General features: G+C 39.9%; 1 protein-coding gene across 9 annotated transcripts in view; it reads left to right on the top strand.

Annotated features, from left to right (window-relative positions):
* Positions 1 to 16,763, top strand: part of LRBA (LPS responsive beige-like anchor protein) — a 549,006-nt gene that overhangs the window by 85,106 nt on the left and 447,137 nt on the right. For all 9 annotated transcript variants that reach the window (XM_043545801.1, XM_043545802.1, XM_037897376.2 and 6 more), the window contains exons 14-20: positions 1,869 to 2,037; positions 4,389 to 4,468; positions 6,087 to 6,149; positions 8,341 to 8,438; positions 14,016 to 14,108; positions 15,788 to 15,896; positions 16,455 to 16,536. In XM_043545801.1, coding sequence (XP_043401736.1) covers positions 1,869 to 2,037; positions 4,389 to 4,468; positions 6,087 to 6,149; positions 8,341 to 8,438; positions 14,016 to 14,108; positions 15,788 to 15,896; positions 16,455 to 16,536 — 694 coding nt within the window. The remainder of the gene's footprint in view (positions 1 to 1,868; positions 2,038 to 4,388; positions 4,469 to 6,086; positions 6,150 to 8,340; positions 8,439 to 14,015; positions 14,109 to 15,787; positions 15,897 to 16,454; positions 16,537 to 16,763) is intronic.

The following is a 16,763-nucleotide window of genomic DNA, read 5'->3' as shown; positions in this document are numbered from 1 at the left end:
TACTTTCCACTTGAAAATCCCACTTCTAGAAACTCTAATAACACTTAAGATAACTATAACTGAAAACCTAGTAGAGAGAATGTTTTTCTTCCTGTTTAGTTTGATTTATGCATTTGACAGCTCTTTGTGTATTGTCATTTTCAGTGTTCACCCTGTATGTGAGTTTTTTCTAGCCAAACATAAACAGGAGAACAAGTAAACACTTTCCAAGAGGGTGACAGGTTTCTGCTGTTGCTTCACCTTGTTTTGGTCATGTTGGAACTTGCAGAGCTGCTGATTGATTCCTGATAACTTCTGTTGGAACACATGGTGTTCATTAACCCTATCCTGGATATAAGGGAGTTGGAGTGGCTATATAGACAGAGTAAGGGCTTGTCTACAAGGAAGTTAGTACAAGATAGGGTGTGAGTTTACAGCACATGGACTAACCCCTGTGTGGACACTTACTGCACACTGCAAGTGCACTTGGGCATCTTAGCTTAGTACACTTTAAAGCGTACTAAGCTAGCAAGCTAAAGCAGATACAGGCATTTTTAGTGCACAGTAAGTGTGTCCGAGATTGGTGTGGACTGATCTTCCCTTAGGAAGAAAATATAGGAACAGCCACTATAGGAAACTATAGGAAAAATCTTGGGCTGGAATTTGTTACTGTTTTCTTGTAAATAGAGATAAACTTCACTAAGGAGGTGAGTTTTGACTCTGTACAATGTGTCAGAGGCTGTGTTTTGGAAAGTGAGCTGCTTGGACCCTTACCCATTTTTAAAGACTCTTCTAAAAATCAAAAAATTAGACTATGTTATGTTTTGGGTGCTCTATCGGAAACGGGAATTGTTAAAATGTCACTGCAATAAAACATTAAAAATGTCATTGTCCCTTGTATGATTTAGACATGCACTAATGTCTATAGCACTATATAACATAGATACTTCACAAAAAAGGAACTTTTCCCTTAGGGAACAGTAGCACCAGGAATCTTTTTTATTGCCCTTTCATTGTGCTCCAGAGAAGGACAGTGACATAGAATTTTTATTCTGGCAGTTAGATGTAGCTATCAATATTGCCAGTCCCAAGCATTTTTTTAAAAAAAAGCCCCCCAGAAATGATGAGATGGGAAAAAAAAATGGGGGATTCACACATTCAGACTAATTTTCACAACAAGCAAAGGCCAAAATGTGGTGTTTTAAAATGAGATTCTCTCATATTCACATGACTCCAGAAGCTTGGACGTTTAGAATTACACCAAATATCATGTTTCAGAGTAGTAGCCGTGTTAGTCTGTATTCGCAAAAAGAAAAGGAGTACTTGTGGCACCTTAGAGGCTAACAAATTTATTTGAGCATAAGCTTTCGTGAGCTACAGCTCACTTCATCGCACTTCCCCTAGGATTAATCTGTAGCCCCATGCACATGAATGCTAGACCCCTATCCTATGCTCCCCATTCACACATCCCATCTCCAAACATGGTTCCCAAGCCCCTAAACTCCCATGTCCCCATATACCTAAAAAATAACATTTATGTGTATCTTGTAACATTTGACATTGAATGCATCTGAAGAAGTGAGCTGTAGCTCACGAAAGCTTATGCTCAAATAAATTTGTTAGTCTCTAAGGTGCCACAAGTACTCCTTTTCTTTTTACCAAATATCATGAGGCTTGTGGTAAAATCAAAAAAGTTTAGTAAATATTTGGTGAGGCTACCCTAGTGATTATCTTCATTTACTCTGCTCCTTTTTTACATTAGAATTTTTTAAAATTAGATAAAATTAAGAATGGAATTGCCTAATTTACTACCATTTTGACTTACCTCCCTGTTGTGTATGTGAAATCGTAGCTGACATTTTCAATTTGTTCTTAACTGGATGTTGTAGGTTCAGTTGATTCTGTACACTTACCTGTCTACTGAGTTCATTGGCACTGTTAACATATACAATGCAGTTCGGCGAGTTGGGACAGTTCTTCTGGTAATGCATTCCTTAAAATATTACTACTGGGCCGTGAATCCTCAAGATCGCAGTGGTATTACTCCAAAAGGTGTAGGTATGTATACATTCTTCACCCTTCATCAACACATGAGTATTCTGAACCACTTCACTTGAAGTGCACTGTTTTGTGTGGTGTGTAGAATGGATGGGATCCCAGGCAGTGTTTCATTTGGTGGAAGGATTCAGCACACCAGTTCTAACAAGCAGCTTTGTCCACAGGGTGCTGTCTTTTTTGACCCCACCTCCCCAGACCCTGAAGAGAATAAATATGTTCCCCCAACCCCCAGGATCTATGTACATTATTAGAATATACCATACTGGGGACGATGTTAAAAGTGCAGAGCTAGGCTTCTTATCAACATTTCACATACTCAAAGACATAACCTATTTATAGAGCTCATTCAGGTACTGGGTCTCTTGAAGCTTCAAGAACCTAATAAGACACAGTGATGAGAATGGGGGAGCTGAGAACAGGCATGATGAGCCCATGTGATAGACACAGATCTCGGTGATTGATGGGAAATGAGAATGAGCATGCTACAGATGCACAGTGCTGAGATAGGATGAGGTGCTGAAAATAGGCATTCAGTGCATGCCACTGACATGCAACACTAAGACCAAAGGAGCTCAGAACATAGAGACTTGATGCTTAATACTGGCACCCACTACTGAAAAGTGGGGCTGCCAGAATGAAAACGCATCACTGAGATTGGGAGAGGGAAGAGAACTTCCCATTGAGATGAATTATGAAATTAACTCCTCTCAGAGGTGTTTTGGGCTGTATTAATCTCCATGGAGTCCAACCCATTAAGTTGAGACTACCACATGGAGACGAATGTGGCAACTCCTGCCTTTGCAAGCCATCCTGAAGCTTTTGAGAAGGGAGGAAGGATTTCTAGAGCTCCCCTTTCAACTCCTGATGGGCAAGGGGAGCCCCATGCTTTTCTGCAGCCTTTTGTTCCCAATTGGAAGAAGGGGCTCTGGGAGTTCCTATCACCCTTTCTTGGAGTAAGGGTTGTACTGTACTCCCTATGATGATGCCTCCAGCTGGTAGTTGTGCTCCTCGTAGTTTCTTGGCTATCTTGTTATCAGCCTACGGTGGGAATGAGGATCGGAGAGATCTGGTAGCTGAAGGCCATATAGGTGTACCCAGGAAGTTCTCTCATGCCAGTCCTCCTTCAGGGGCTGCTTAATCCTGTTCCTCTCACTACTACCACCACCACCACCACCTTCTCAAACAAGGGAAATTCACTAACAAACTTTGTGAAAGGGAAATTAGATTTGCTTGGTAGTGTGTTGAACCCTGGAAGGAATGAAGATTTTTTGTTAGTAAGAACTTGTCTACCCATAAAATTGAACTGGTTTACCTAAAGGTATGTTTCTTTACCGATTTAGTGAAACTGGTGCAAGTTTGTGTGGAATACTCTTATTTCAGTTGAATGGCTTATTTTTGATTTGGTCTTTAAACTGAAACAAAGCACTCTTAAACCCAGCCAAAGTGCATCTATGCAAACTTGCACCAGTTTAACTAAACTGGTTTAAAACCACATTTGTAGTTAAACTGGTGCAACACAAGGCCTCATAGAGCTGTTTGAATTTGTATATTCTTTTGTTAAAATTGGGGTTGTATTTACCCCTCCCTGGTCATAGCTAATACAATGAATATCCTGGGGAGGAGCAAAAGAGCTATGATATTTGGATCTTTAAAATATTTCAGTGACAGATTATTTGGGGAGGGAAAGGAGAGAGTCTTCTCTGAGAGTCTTTGGTCTCTGAATTGGGTTTCTCTAACTTGCAAGATAATGTTTGTATACAAGAGGTGTAGGGATACCTCACAACATCGTGTATTTATCTATAATATGCTAGTAGCGGCCCAAGCAGAAGAAGCCATTTTATATTGATTAATACTATAGTGTAATCATCCCCTGAAAATATTTAAGAGCTGAAATAGAAATTCTATTTAAAAAACAAACATACACAAAAATACTAAATATCAAAGTCGGGAAATACTAATGTAAAGTTATCGTATCAACTTAAACTCATTCTTTTGCCCCCATCCATGATATTTCAGTGCTTGATTTAGACACTGCAAAAGTTTTAATTTAAATGAAAAATCATTAAAAGAATTTTTAATATAAGGTTTTATAAAACTTTGACATAGCCTTATCTTGTAGCCTTAATTAGTGGTCAGTTCACTACACTATTAAATGTTAAAACAACATGTAGTAATATGTTTCCTGTCAGAAGCAAAGAAAATCAATGCATTTGAAATCATGCTTTGGTATATAAAAATATCAAATGTCTGACATTTTTTCAAAACTTTTATGCTTTAGTAACAAGATAACCATCAGTATTTCACATTCAGTAGATAGTATAATATATCCATCTTTTTGTATGTTTTTAAAGATGGACCACGCCCTAATCAGAAGGAGATTTTATCTCTGCGAGCATTCTTACTGATGTTCATTAAACAGCTAGTGATGAAGGTAAGGCGACTATAAATGGAGATTTTATTGTCCGTACTTCCTTTCCCATGAAATGTGTAACACTGACTCCATCTCTGGTGTGTGCTACTGCAGTATATCACTTGAGCAGTCTTTAAAGTATGTTGGAATTTTGGTGATTTTTGTAAGCAAATAAGGTACTTGAAACAACACTGAGGATGATCCTCCCATTTGGCCTGCTAATGTAAGTAGCATGAATTCATAAATGTTTGTTTAAACTGTTTCTTGTCAAAAGTAGAGCTGTTTGGTATGCAGTTAATTTATGAAGTGCCTTCCACCAAGGGAAACGTAAGAACTCTCTATTTGATGAGATTCAATCTCCTAAATCTAATAGTGACAGAACCAGATGCTTCAGAAGAAGCATTAGTGTGGACAGAATAACTAGCTGTAGTAGGTTGTTATCCTTTATGCAGACAAGCCACTAGAGGATAACAAACACAGTTTGTCTGTCGGCTTCTCAACTATTTGCCAGATAACAGAGGACTGTTGAGATTCAGTTCTAAGTTCTGGAGGGGTACATTCTCTAGTGGTTATAAATCCTTCTGTTTGTGTCCCTGTGCTATGCTCTCCTCGAGCCAGAGGTTCTCTGTTTGTTTCTCTTTTCTTTCGACCATGCTGGTCACCTCTCTACATTTTAATCATACTTCTTCTTTCTCCTCCATGCTCCTTAGGTACCAGAGGAGAAGTACTGAGAGCCAAGGAGACAGACTCCCTGCTCTCAATTCTGGTCCTTTGGAGTGGGGAGGACCAATTGCAGCAAAAGTCCTGCTCAGCCCCTTGGCTGGAGCATGCTAGTAGCAGATGAAACCTCTGGGTGGTTCAGCCACCAAATTCTAAAGAGCATTTACTGAGCATTTGTAAACTGCTTTTTTTCCGCCAGTAGTTTATAAGTAGGCCAAATTTGGGTGGATTTTTGCATGGTCAAAAAAAAAGTACTGATGCCAGGGTAACCCCCTGCCAAATGTCTAGACTCTGGTCCAAAACACTAAGGTACAAGTGTGTCGAAATTAAATGGTTCTAAGACTTCTGTTTTAGCATGGTCAAAACAACTCATTTTTCCTGGAAACAGGTGAACAATTTTTGCTGAAACTTAAAAAACTAGAACAAACAAAGGAGGCCTCAGGCAGATCTAGTAGAGATGCCTATAATAAATGTCTAATATTGTTTTTGGATCTTACTAAGCTCTTTGCCTCAATATCTTGTGGAAGTGAGTTCTGCAGGTTAATTTTGCATTGTACAAAGAAGTATTTACTACTTTAAATTTGATGTCCGTTTGCTCTCCTATTATGAGGGAGAATAATAAGAAACTCTGTTCTCCTTCTCTGTATCACTTATTGTTTCATATACATCTATTGTCGCCTCTTACCCTATTTTTGTATGTTACTTTCCACTTTTGGTGGCAACTTTTGTAGCTTAGATCCTTCAGTTGTGAATCCTTTAGGCCAGAGAACCTGTTACCTTAGAAGCTGTCATGGCACCTTAGATAAAGATGTAGCTGTTCTGCTTTATATGATACTTTCTTGTATAGAGCTCTTTAATAATGATTTTGTTATGCCGTGAAAGAAAGATGCTAGATACAACTTACATTTTATTTTTTGAGGATTATGGAGTGAAAGAAGATGAACTGCAGGCTATCCTCAATTATCTGCTCACAATTCATGAGGTAACTTTTTGTATTGTTTTTTGCTATTCCTGGTAAGTCAAGCAAAATTTCTTCACAATTCTTTCTAATAAAAATATCCTATCTTGCCACAAGGTGGCTCTGCAGTAAGAAATAACAAATATAGTCCAAACCTAGAGTGCAGTGTGTTGAATTACCAATATCCTGTAGTGATTTAAACACTATGTTTAATAGTAGATTGAAGTTCATTAAGGTAGTAAGTCAAAGTAGTTTCCTATGCTGTTCAACAAACTGATCTATCAATCAGAAAAACAGATGGCAAGAGTGATTTAAAATAATCCTTATTTTATGCTACGTACGAAGTATTTTTGGTTTTATTTTTCACTGCTTTTATTCTGCTTCTTAAATAAAACAATACATTTAAAATCTGAATTAAAAATAAGAATGTTAATGAAGTCTAAGAGAAGCTTGTAAACTTAATTGGGAAAAAATGTTGGTTACCATTGATATATCTGCATCTTCATATTTTAGCACCAGGAAAAGGCACTTTATGCCAGATGTAACATCAAAGACAAGGAAAATGGGACCATAAATCTAACTGAACTAATCTCTTTAAGGGTGCTTGAAATGGGTAAAATAAGGAATTAATTGAATTTCACTTGAAGCAGTACAGATTTATTTTTCTTTTGTGTTTACACCTATATTTATCCTCTAGTCTCTACTCTGGTACTGGACTGAGTGTGCTTGGCTGCAGCATGAAATAAGCAATCCAATCCTTTTCCTTTATGCAGAAATGACAATCTAGGTAGCAGCTAAGGATTTATCTACCTGGAGATTTAATGTATGGCAAGCCGGGATGTGAATCTACACCGTGCTAGTTTGCTATGCAGTAGCTGACCGTGTGGACTCTATTACCAATCACTAAAATTTCTGTAGTCAAAGCATGTTATGGAACTTCTGTACATGGTGGTAGAGTCCACATGGCCAATTACTGCATGGCAAGTTAGTCTGCTGTCCTGGCTTGCTATGCATGAAGTCTCCATGTAGACAAACCCTGAGAATGAAACAAATCACGGAGCCTTTGTTCCCCAAATTTTATAAATGGAAAGGAGAAGTTAGCCTTCCACTCTTCCTCTTTTTTAACCAGATGAGCCAGTGTGGTGTAAACTGAGAGTCAGGGTTGTTGAATGCTTTAATGAAGCAATCTTTTCTCTTAAGTGGTTTAGGTACATAGGTGTTAATCAAAACAAAGAAAACAAAATATTCTAAACACGCCATGGGAAAATAGCCCTACCCTCTTCATCAGGCTAATCAGCCATGACATCTGTGAGGTCATAATGTTGCTATACCTTAGAAGGGCATAGTCTTCCAGGATATACAAGACCCGAATGTCTAATGTATAAAATGAGCAGGACATTTTTGTTGAAAAAGGTGTGAAGGTAGCTTTTTATACATCATGAAGAATAAGAAATGGGCACAAAAGTTGCATTTTATTTCTTTGTAGGTCACCTTTAAATAAAAGCAATTTACTCAGAACAAATTCATAAGCTGTGGTTAAATATATGTGCCTCAGACAAACTGCTAAAAAAAACTTTGTTAGACAGGTGATAAGCCTAAATTATCCACTCTTAGTATTGCCTATGAGTTCTCAAAGTTTTTCATAGTGTAGGCCACTTCTTTAATAAAATAAAATAAAAAAAAAATCTCATGAACCTCCACCCCTTGGAAAATTTGCTTTGTTTCTTTGTTTTGTTCTGTTTTAATTCACTGAATGGGCGAAGTGTGTGTGTGTGTACGTGTGTATGTGTGTGTACGTACATAAATGTGCATGGGACGAATTGCTGCATAGTCCATTCCCTGTCACATACGCACAAACTTCCCACTACATACAAAATGATGCAACTTTACCACCACTACGCACAAATCAACTAATTCTATTACCTAATCCATTCTCAATTTTCTTGACCCTTTAATTTCCCTGTACCCTTCCTGTTCCTTAGTACTCTCTCCTGGCTCCTTTGAGCCTGGCCCTAGTTATGTGGATTCTGGTTTGACTCCCTGACCCTGCTCTACAGTTTACAGCTGCTACCTAGAGAACTTCCTTGGCTCAAAAACAAGGCCTGGATCATACTGAATTATTTGCAATGACTTTTAAAATTTAGAGTAATGTTCTAATCTAGCAATTTAGCTACTTAATTTTTAAATTCAAATTCTGTGATTTATTTTTTAACAGGATGACAATCTAATGGATGTCTTGCAGTTGCTTGTTGCTCTGATGTCAGAGCATCCCAGTTCTATGATTCCTGCTTTTGATCAGAGGAATGGATTACGGTAAGTTAAAATTCATGTGTAGGCAAAAGAGAAGGATATTTTGATGACATTGCTATTCATTAGAATTCCCACGCAACCTTGAGTCATTTCAGTCCAGGTACTGCAGCTGTAAACGCCTTCTTTTGCGTGATTTTTGTGTCCAGGTGTTCTCTTGGCCAAAGTTGACACTGGTTTTATTACTGATGAATTGTTAATGCCTCCAAGCTGTCAGTCATGCTCAGACAAGTAGTAGTCAGTTTATTGTGTTAGTCTATACTTGTATGTTAATCATCATCCATTAACATCTAGCCTGAAACCTCCCTTTCCACGTCAATTCACTGAGAATTTAGTAATGGGCCAGTTCCAGCTAAACTAGCTGACAGATTTCTTCTGATCCTTGTTAGCTTTTTCACTACTGAAAAGTTGTTTATTTTCCCTCCTCCCCCCTACCGTATGGTGTGTAACCTATTGTTGGCAACTTCTGTTTACCTGTAGAGGCCATGCTCAATATGTTGAGAAATGCTGTTTCATGCTATGGTGAGTGGATAGTAGTAGTTGAGGAAAGTAGCTATTTCTAGTAAAGCCCAGTAGAAGACTTGTTGTTAGGAAAGTGGCATTAAATTACAGTTTTGATTTTATTTTGTTGCTCTCACTGGGTGGCCTGATAACTGAACTTTTCTAATTTAAAATGAATCCTGTGTGGATATCAGGGGAAAGTGTGAGCATACAACCAAGTATAAGAACTGTTTCGAGGAGGGTACTTGCAGCAGTAATCCACTTGTTATATAAAGGTGTATTCTCAATTCATACATTTTGTTGCAACTACTGATTAATCCTGGGTTTTACTTTTTTCCCCCAGTTCCCCTATGTCAAGAATCATGCAGTCATGTTCATAATTGTTTCCACCCTCTTCTCAGTGCTAGTTATTTTATCGGTTTTGTTCAGCTTAGACTTCATTTGTATGGTAATGTTATGTTCTGGGAAACTAATAAAACCTCTAAATAATAAAGTATTTGAATGCCATGTCAGGTCTCTCATGTATTGTATTTGTTTTTACTTAACAACTGGCAATAAACTATTTTCTTTTTATTAAGTAGCATAGGGCAGCTCTGTATGAATAGTGAGTTGTCTGTGAGAAATCTTTGTTTTTCTGTCTCATTTGTTATATTCCTTGCTCCTGTACTGTCTCCAGCCATTTAACTGGCCGATTATATGTCTAGTGCAATTGATCAGAAAATTTAAAAAGATGAGTTAAATGATACTTTCTCTCTATGTTTAAAATAATTTTTTCCCGCTCACATAGGCTGTATAGATATTTGAGTTTTTTTTCTTAAAATTCAAAAATAACATATATATTAGTTCAGAAATAACTTATATGGAAGTTTAATGTTTTCCATTATACTGGATAGCCCTGATGGTATCTTGTAAGCTGCCATCTTGTAAGGACAGAGAAAATTGGGCTGTGTTATCTTCCTCCACCTTTTGTTCTCTGCTGCTGATATCCCACCTGCCTAGCTGGTTACATTCCACAGCTGCTTCACCCAGGTTGCTTGGATTTGAATCGCTGCTGACTCTTCTCCCTCTGATTCTGGTACTGAGGAGAAGGGGAGACTTTTTTCTTTTGTTTGGGTGTGTTGGGGGCAGCTGAGGTTATGGAATAAATTTATTGGGAGGGTTGGGGTGTGTAAACAAGGCAGTCTACTTTGTTCCGTTCTTAAAAGTATCCACAGCCAGGTATTATGTTAAGTAATATTGTCCTTTTCATTTGTTTTGAGAATAGTAGAAATGCTTTTGAATCTTTTGAATTTTTCCTTAAAGTTCTAAAAATGTACTTTCATAAAAAGAGGCACACAGCCCAAAATGTTCACTGTACAGACTGTGTGGGACTTCGTCATCTGCATTCTCGTAATGAATATAATTTCATGGAACATTAAGGAATTAAATAATCCATAAAAACAATTTAAGAGTTTATCTCATCTGGACAGAAGCCAAGTGTGGTTGATGCAAATTCAGGAGATCTAGTGAATACCATAGACAACCAAACTAAAATCAAATGGGTTGCAGGTACGTCCCAATGGTGGTGATGACATTGGAGCAATCGTAAGATATTAAGTGTACAATCGAGGACCGAATTTATCCTCTCAGGACACAGTTTTAATTTATTAATTGTACTATAGTAGTGTCCAGAGGGCATGGCCACCAGACCAATCATTATCAGCTGGCAGAGTGCCTATACTCAGCACTTTCCGCTATGAGACTGCTTTCAGTTGCTTATAACATTGCTAAATTTTAATTATATGGGCTACATTTTTTTATGTCAGGTGTCTGCCTCAGGCTGAATTGTTTTATTTGGAAAAATTTAGGAAAAAAATCTCTTCAGCCATTTCTGAGAAGGTGGCAGGAGCTGCATGCCTAATGATGAGGATAAAAAGAAATAATTAATGTATACCTGTCTCCTGAGCCCCCATCCTTATTGTGCACTGAGTGAGGTACAGGTCCTGCAGGGAAAAATAGTAAGTGACCATCTAAAGATCATGGTTGCATGGGCAACCTTAATTCTGGCATTTCCTAATTCTGGCATTTGTTTCTTTGGTATATATTTTCATATAGGTTTTTTTGGTATGTTACTTTCTCAGTGTGACCTAAAAATGATACATGTTTTTAATAATTAAGAAAGGAATAAGCAAAGTGCTCAGTGTCCATTTGTATCTCATATGAAGGATGCAGCATATTGCCCTTTAGCAACATACTGGGGCATTGATTGAGTGCTAGCTGAGATGGAAGCATGAGTGTTGCTTGTTTTCCAGTTAAACTTTTGAGTGAGAAGTTCAAATATAGATATATGCTCTGGAGTAATACTTGGAAACTCTGCACATAGATTTCTCATCAGTATATTTGCATGTTGTCACTTTTAATTATGTGACATTTGAACAACAACGGATTGTTCAGTGCTAACCAGCCTTTTTCCCCCTTGAGCAGGTATTGTGAGGTTATGGTGACCAGACGTCCCGTTTTTAAAGGGACAGTCCCGTATTTTAGTCCTCCTGCAGGTGGTGTCCCGACTTTTTCTAAAAAATGGGCAAATTATCCATATTTTCTGTCATCCCCCCCCTCCCTTTCCCTCTTCCCCCACACCAAGACTGGCTGCTGCTGGCCACATTCTGGTGTGAACCCTGCTCGTCTGGCTGGATCCCTGCTTGCCAGCCACCTGCCCACCAGCGGTGAGGGGCAGGTTCCAGTGGCCAACAATGGGGGTGGATGTGCAAGGCTCGTGGCGGGGTGAAGATGCAGTATGTGGGGCTGGCTGCTCCCCCTGCTGGTCCGTCAGCGCAGCCCCCATTCCATTTGTGGCTGGTGCTGTGAGCTGTGGTGGCTGGTGGCAGGCGCCAGGCAGCAGCCGGCTATGTGTCGCCTCTGCTGCCCATTGGCCCTTTACATGCTCCCCCTCTCGCTGTCCTCTCCCTACTTTTCCCCTTCGCTGTTGCAGCCCTGCTGGGTTTTTATGTGCCCCCTGGCAGGGCGCATCCCACTCCCAGCACTGTTCAGAGAATGAGCCCCTGGTCAGAGCGCTCAGCTCACCAACAGCCTGGTTGGCAGGCTCCTTCCTCCCCCGCACTGCCTCTGGCTGGGTCGGTGCCCTGGGAAAGCCCAAGACCCTCCGGCCTGGTGCACTGGCCAGGAGGAGCTGAGCTCTGCATGTGCCAAAGCCCTGCACAGCGCTGGCATGGGGAAGCCTCTCTGCCCCTCAGCTAAGCTCCGGAATGTCGGGGTGCGAGAGGGAAAGCAATTTCTAGCTTGTTCATGCCCCAAACCTGCAGGCTCCCTAGCAGCTCCTAGGGCAGAGGCTTAGCACCCTCTTACCTCCTCCCTGCCCTTGGGTCCTGCCCCCACGGAGCTCAGGGCTGCTCCATCCCCTAGACACCTTCCCCTGCTGGCCAGGTTTGCTGAAGGCCCTGCAGTCAGGTTGCCTAGGCCCCGGTGCACAATTATCCTTAGGGCTTAACCCCTTCCTGCCCATGCTGTAGCCGGGACACAGGAGGCAGCTGGGTTATGTCGGTGGCCAGCAGCAGCCTGGAGGTGTTAGCTGCCTTTCAACATTGTGCGGGCAGGAAGGGACAAGATGCTTCCAGTGGGGCGGGGAAAGGGAGGAAGAGGTGGGGGATGAATTCTGCAAAGATATGGGCCAGGTCATCCTCCTCTTCCCCCCCCCCCCCCCCCAATCTGGAAGCAGCTTCCAACCCTTCCCTCCTGCATAGTGCCGAAAGGCTGCTGCTGGCCACATTCTGGTGTGAACCCTGGCAGAAATCTGGGGAGGGGGGGCATGTGACCCTGTGTGCCCCCCCATGTGTTGCCATGGGAAGTTATGGCACCAGGTACCAGGAGAGGTGGTCCGTCCCAGGCGCCCAGCCGGGCATGGAGGGCGGAGAGCACCGGATAGGGAAGGGTTGGGTCAGTTGGTCACCCCACTGTGTGAGAGAGGTGTATGGGAGTGTATGTGTGTCACCTCTCCCTGTGTGTGTGTGTGGGGGGGCTAGGCATGTGTGTCCCCTCTTCTTGTGTGTGTGTGTGTGTGTGTGTGTGGTGGGTGGGGGGGGTAGGGGTGTGTGTCATCTCTTCCTGTGTGAATCCTAAAGTCTTAAAGATAAGAAGGTAAATAAAAAGAATCCAGCTACACAGTATTTCTTTTTAACAGGAGCTCAGTCAACTTGATGTTGTTTGAATGTATGTACTGCATAGGTTCTGATTGATTGCTGTTGAACTCGCTTGGATATGAGTAATTTTACCAGGTGTCCTGTATTCAACATAGGGAAATATTGTCACCCTATCTAAGGTACAATGCATGTTCCAGAGCTAATAGGAATTTCTTTATGGTAAATTCCAGTGTGATCTGAAGAAAGATCAATGACAGAGGAATAATACCTTCTGTCTTCCAGAAAGAAGGGGGAATATACGTGGATATGCAATTTTATATGTAAGACAGCTTTGCTAAGATTCTAATGTGTTCTTTCATTAACTTTGTTTTTTTATCAAAAAATCTGAGGTGCAGAAACTGGTGTAAGTGTAATGAAAAGAATGCCAGCTGACATTGTTTTTTGCCATCCTTCTGAAAGCTGTCATAAAGGACTAGCAAGGGATACAAATGTCAAATACTAATGCTGTTAGCAAACGTCCACCCATATATGAAACTTAAGCTTTTTGCAGCTAGTCTGTAGCCAGCTGTCTTGACAGTACAACAAACATAATTTGTTTGCTTTTCTGTACTGTAGCCTGAGTGAGATATCAGCTAAAGACAGATTTGAGTACTGAAATTACAATGACCTTTTCAGAGATACTGTTTTCATATCAATTGATACTTTTAGGGACTCTAACAGAATTTGGATTTCAAAATTCCCAAATATAACTTAAAAATTTTAGTACAAAGTACTATATAATTTAGGAAAATGTCACCATATTTGGAAAGCTTATCAATATCTGTCACTTTAATTTGAACCAAGGTACAAACTTGTCTGCAGTATGCTGCAGTTAATTTGTCAGTGTGGAAACTCTCTCTTAGTTGCTATTTCAGGCAATCTTGGTGTTTTGTTTGTTTTCATTTAGGGTTGTCTACAAACTTCTAGCATCAAAAAGTGAAGGGATCAGGGTACAAGCTCTAAAAGTGATGGGCTACTTCTTAAAACATCTAGCACCTAAGTAAGTACTGATTTAAATCTGAAGAAAATATACTGTTTCTGTATATGTTGTTATACATATTTAAAGTGTTCTGTTGGCATGCAACCAGAATACAGGCTTCAGCCCATAGTAACTACTGTTTTCTTCAGTGTCATTCAGTTTGTTTTTTCATAATCCATTCCCTATCTAGTGGAATTACTCACAGTTGTGTCATAGCATCATAACAGGCTCTCCCATCAATCTTACCTAGTGATTTGTGACATGTCAGTTTATAGGTTTATGTTTTTAGCACAACCTGCTTGCATAGTTCCAACTAAATATATACTAATAATTAGAATAGTGAGATTAGCAACAAATATTACCAACTCTGGACTCAATTTAAGGTATCTTAAAAGTGTCTTATTTTATCTTTATTTTAAAATTGGCAAAAACATTAAGGTGAGTATTTGCAATCCAGCACTTTTGCTATATGCCTAACAAAGTACCTCTGACCAGTTATGTGATTTGAAACTTAACCATGGTAAAATACTTTCTTAATGAGTTGATGTTGCCAGAACTCAGATCCAAAACACATAGGTATTCAGGATCTGTTGTTGGGCATACAGCAGAAACATTTCTGTAAATATTCACTTTGTTCTTGCCAATTTTATAGTGAAGATGAATAAAGTAAGGGATTCTTAAGCCACCTAAACTGAGTCTGGGGTTGGTAACTCTAGTTTATCTTTAAAATTAATCCATCAAAACTTATTTTTGCTGCTCCCCTTTTCTTATGCCCCAGCCACCCAGAACACAAATACATAGCCACCTGGTCTCTGTTAACCTACAGACATCTGTCTGTAATGTCTGTAATTAGGACTTCCACCATGAGAAGTGGCAAGGAGAATGAACTTTACATAGGTCTTTCAATTTTTGTCTTGAAATACTGGCCCTTAGCATTTATTGTTGATCTTGGAAGTTATATAGTTGTCCAATTGCAGCAGAAAGTACAACACTAGTTTCCACCAATTTATTTAAACAGTGGAATTTGCTGCAACTGTAGTTAACAGATTGCCAGCTAATGCTCATGGTCAAGTAATCTTTGTGAGCTGAATGGGGAGGGTTGTGCTCTTCCCTATATCATTATCAAGGGTCCCGCAAGGTCTGGGTCCAGCTTTTTGGGCTGCTGGTGGTAGGATGTTGGCACACAATATGTGAGTGGCCCCTGTCACAGGCTATGTCAACATTGCAGTCAGAGGTGTGACTGCAGCATGTGTAGACATACCTGCACTAGCTTTGGTCTAGCTAGTTTAAATACCAGTAATAGTGAGAGCATGGCAGCACAGGCTGGATACCCAGGACTCTGGGCATGTATTTGAGTGGCTGACGTGTGCTGCTGTGGTTTCCGTGCGATTGTTGTTCAAGCTAGCTAGCTTGGATAGGTCTACGTGTGCTGCAGCCACAGCTCTGATTACAGTGTAGACATACCCAGAAGCTCAGAGACTGAACCATCCAGTAGACACACTTTCAGCAGGTCCTAGTGGGTGGCTTGCTTGTTACCTTTGGCAGATAAGGGTTCCTGTGTCCCAACTTCCCCAGAACTGAGAGGCTACAAACTAAAATGCTGAAACACTTTCACCAATTTAGCACTGCTCTGGTGTACACATACCTAACTAGTTAGAGATGCCCTAATTTACTTTATCTGCCTTCCTGTGTTATTGTAGGAGAAAAGCTGAAGTCATGCTTGGACATGGATTATTCTCTTTGCTGGCTGAAAGGCTGATGCTTCATACAGGCTTAATCACCATGACCACGTACAATGTCCTGTTCGAGGTAGTAATAGACTGTAGTTAGAATCCAATCTTCCTAATTACTTAGAAGATGTTATAAAATTGCTTGCATGTTTGTGCTGATATTTTCCAGATGACGCTAGAAACGTAGCTAGGGATGCAGCAAAGTTTTCTGAAGCTTACTGCTTTGGAAGTTCTGCTTAATTTAGATATAGAAGTAGCTCATTGTGAATCATTTTAAAATAACTGTTGAATTAAATGATTGAAGTAGATACTTTTACACCGAGAGCTTCATTCCACTTGAGATCGTGGCTTAAGGTTGTTGTAACTTTGATTAAATTTAGGGGAACTGTTCCACTATAATTAAAATAGCAATTGTGTGTCTCAGAAAATGCAAAAAATGGTGTTAAAAATAAGATTGATTCAATTACTAAAACCTATGACAAGGAAACTTCTGTACAATTTTAGCACTAAGATGATATGATGATGAGCACTGTAGAAAACCTTATGATAAACAAGGGGATCACCCATTCTCTGGCAAGCTTTTTTAGTGAACATTGAATAGCTGTTCTTACACTGTGTTTCTTCCTCCTTCCCCCAGATTCTTATTGAACAAATTTGCACTCTAGTAATACATAAACAGCATCCTGACCCAGATTCAACAGTGAAGATACAAAATCCTCGTAAGCATTACATATCTTTTAAATTATGTCACTGTTAAACAAAAAATGTTTGTCATTTAAGAAAACAGCTTATTAATTATGTCCAGCAGTCTGAATTGTGGTCTGTTAGTTTTACAGAGTCATTCATGCAAGAGAGGAGATAATGCATGTTTAGTTGGAGTTAATTGGGAAACATGCCTGTCTCCAGCTTTTTGAAAGACCTTTTGTGTGTCTAAATGTATACGTAA

The sequence above is a fragment of the Chelonia mydas genome, chromosome 4 (genome assembly GCF_015237465.2).
Source record: "Chelonia mydas isolate rCheMyd1 chromosome 4, rCheMyd1.pri.v2, whole genome shotgun sequence".
NCBI classification, from domain to species: domain Eukaryota; kingdom Metazoa; phylum Chordata; order Testudines; family Cheloniidae; genus Chelonia; species Chelonia mydas.
The sequence above is the reverse complement of the archived record's forward strand: the minus strand, read 5'-3'. Positions and strand labels throughout refer to the sequence as shown.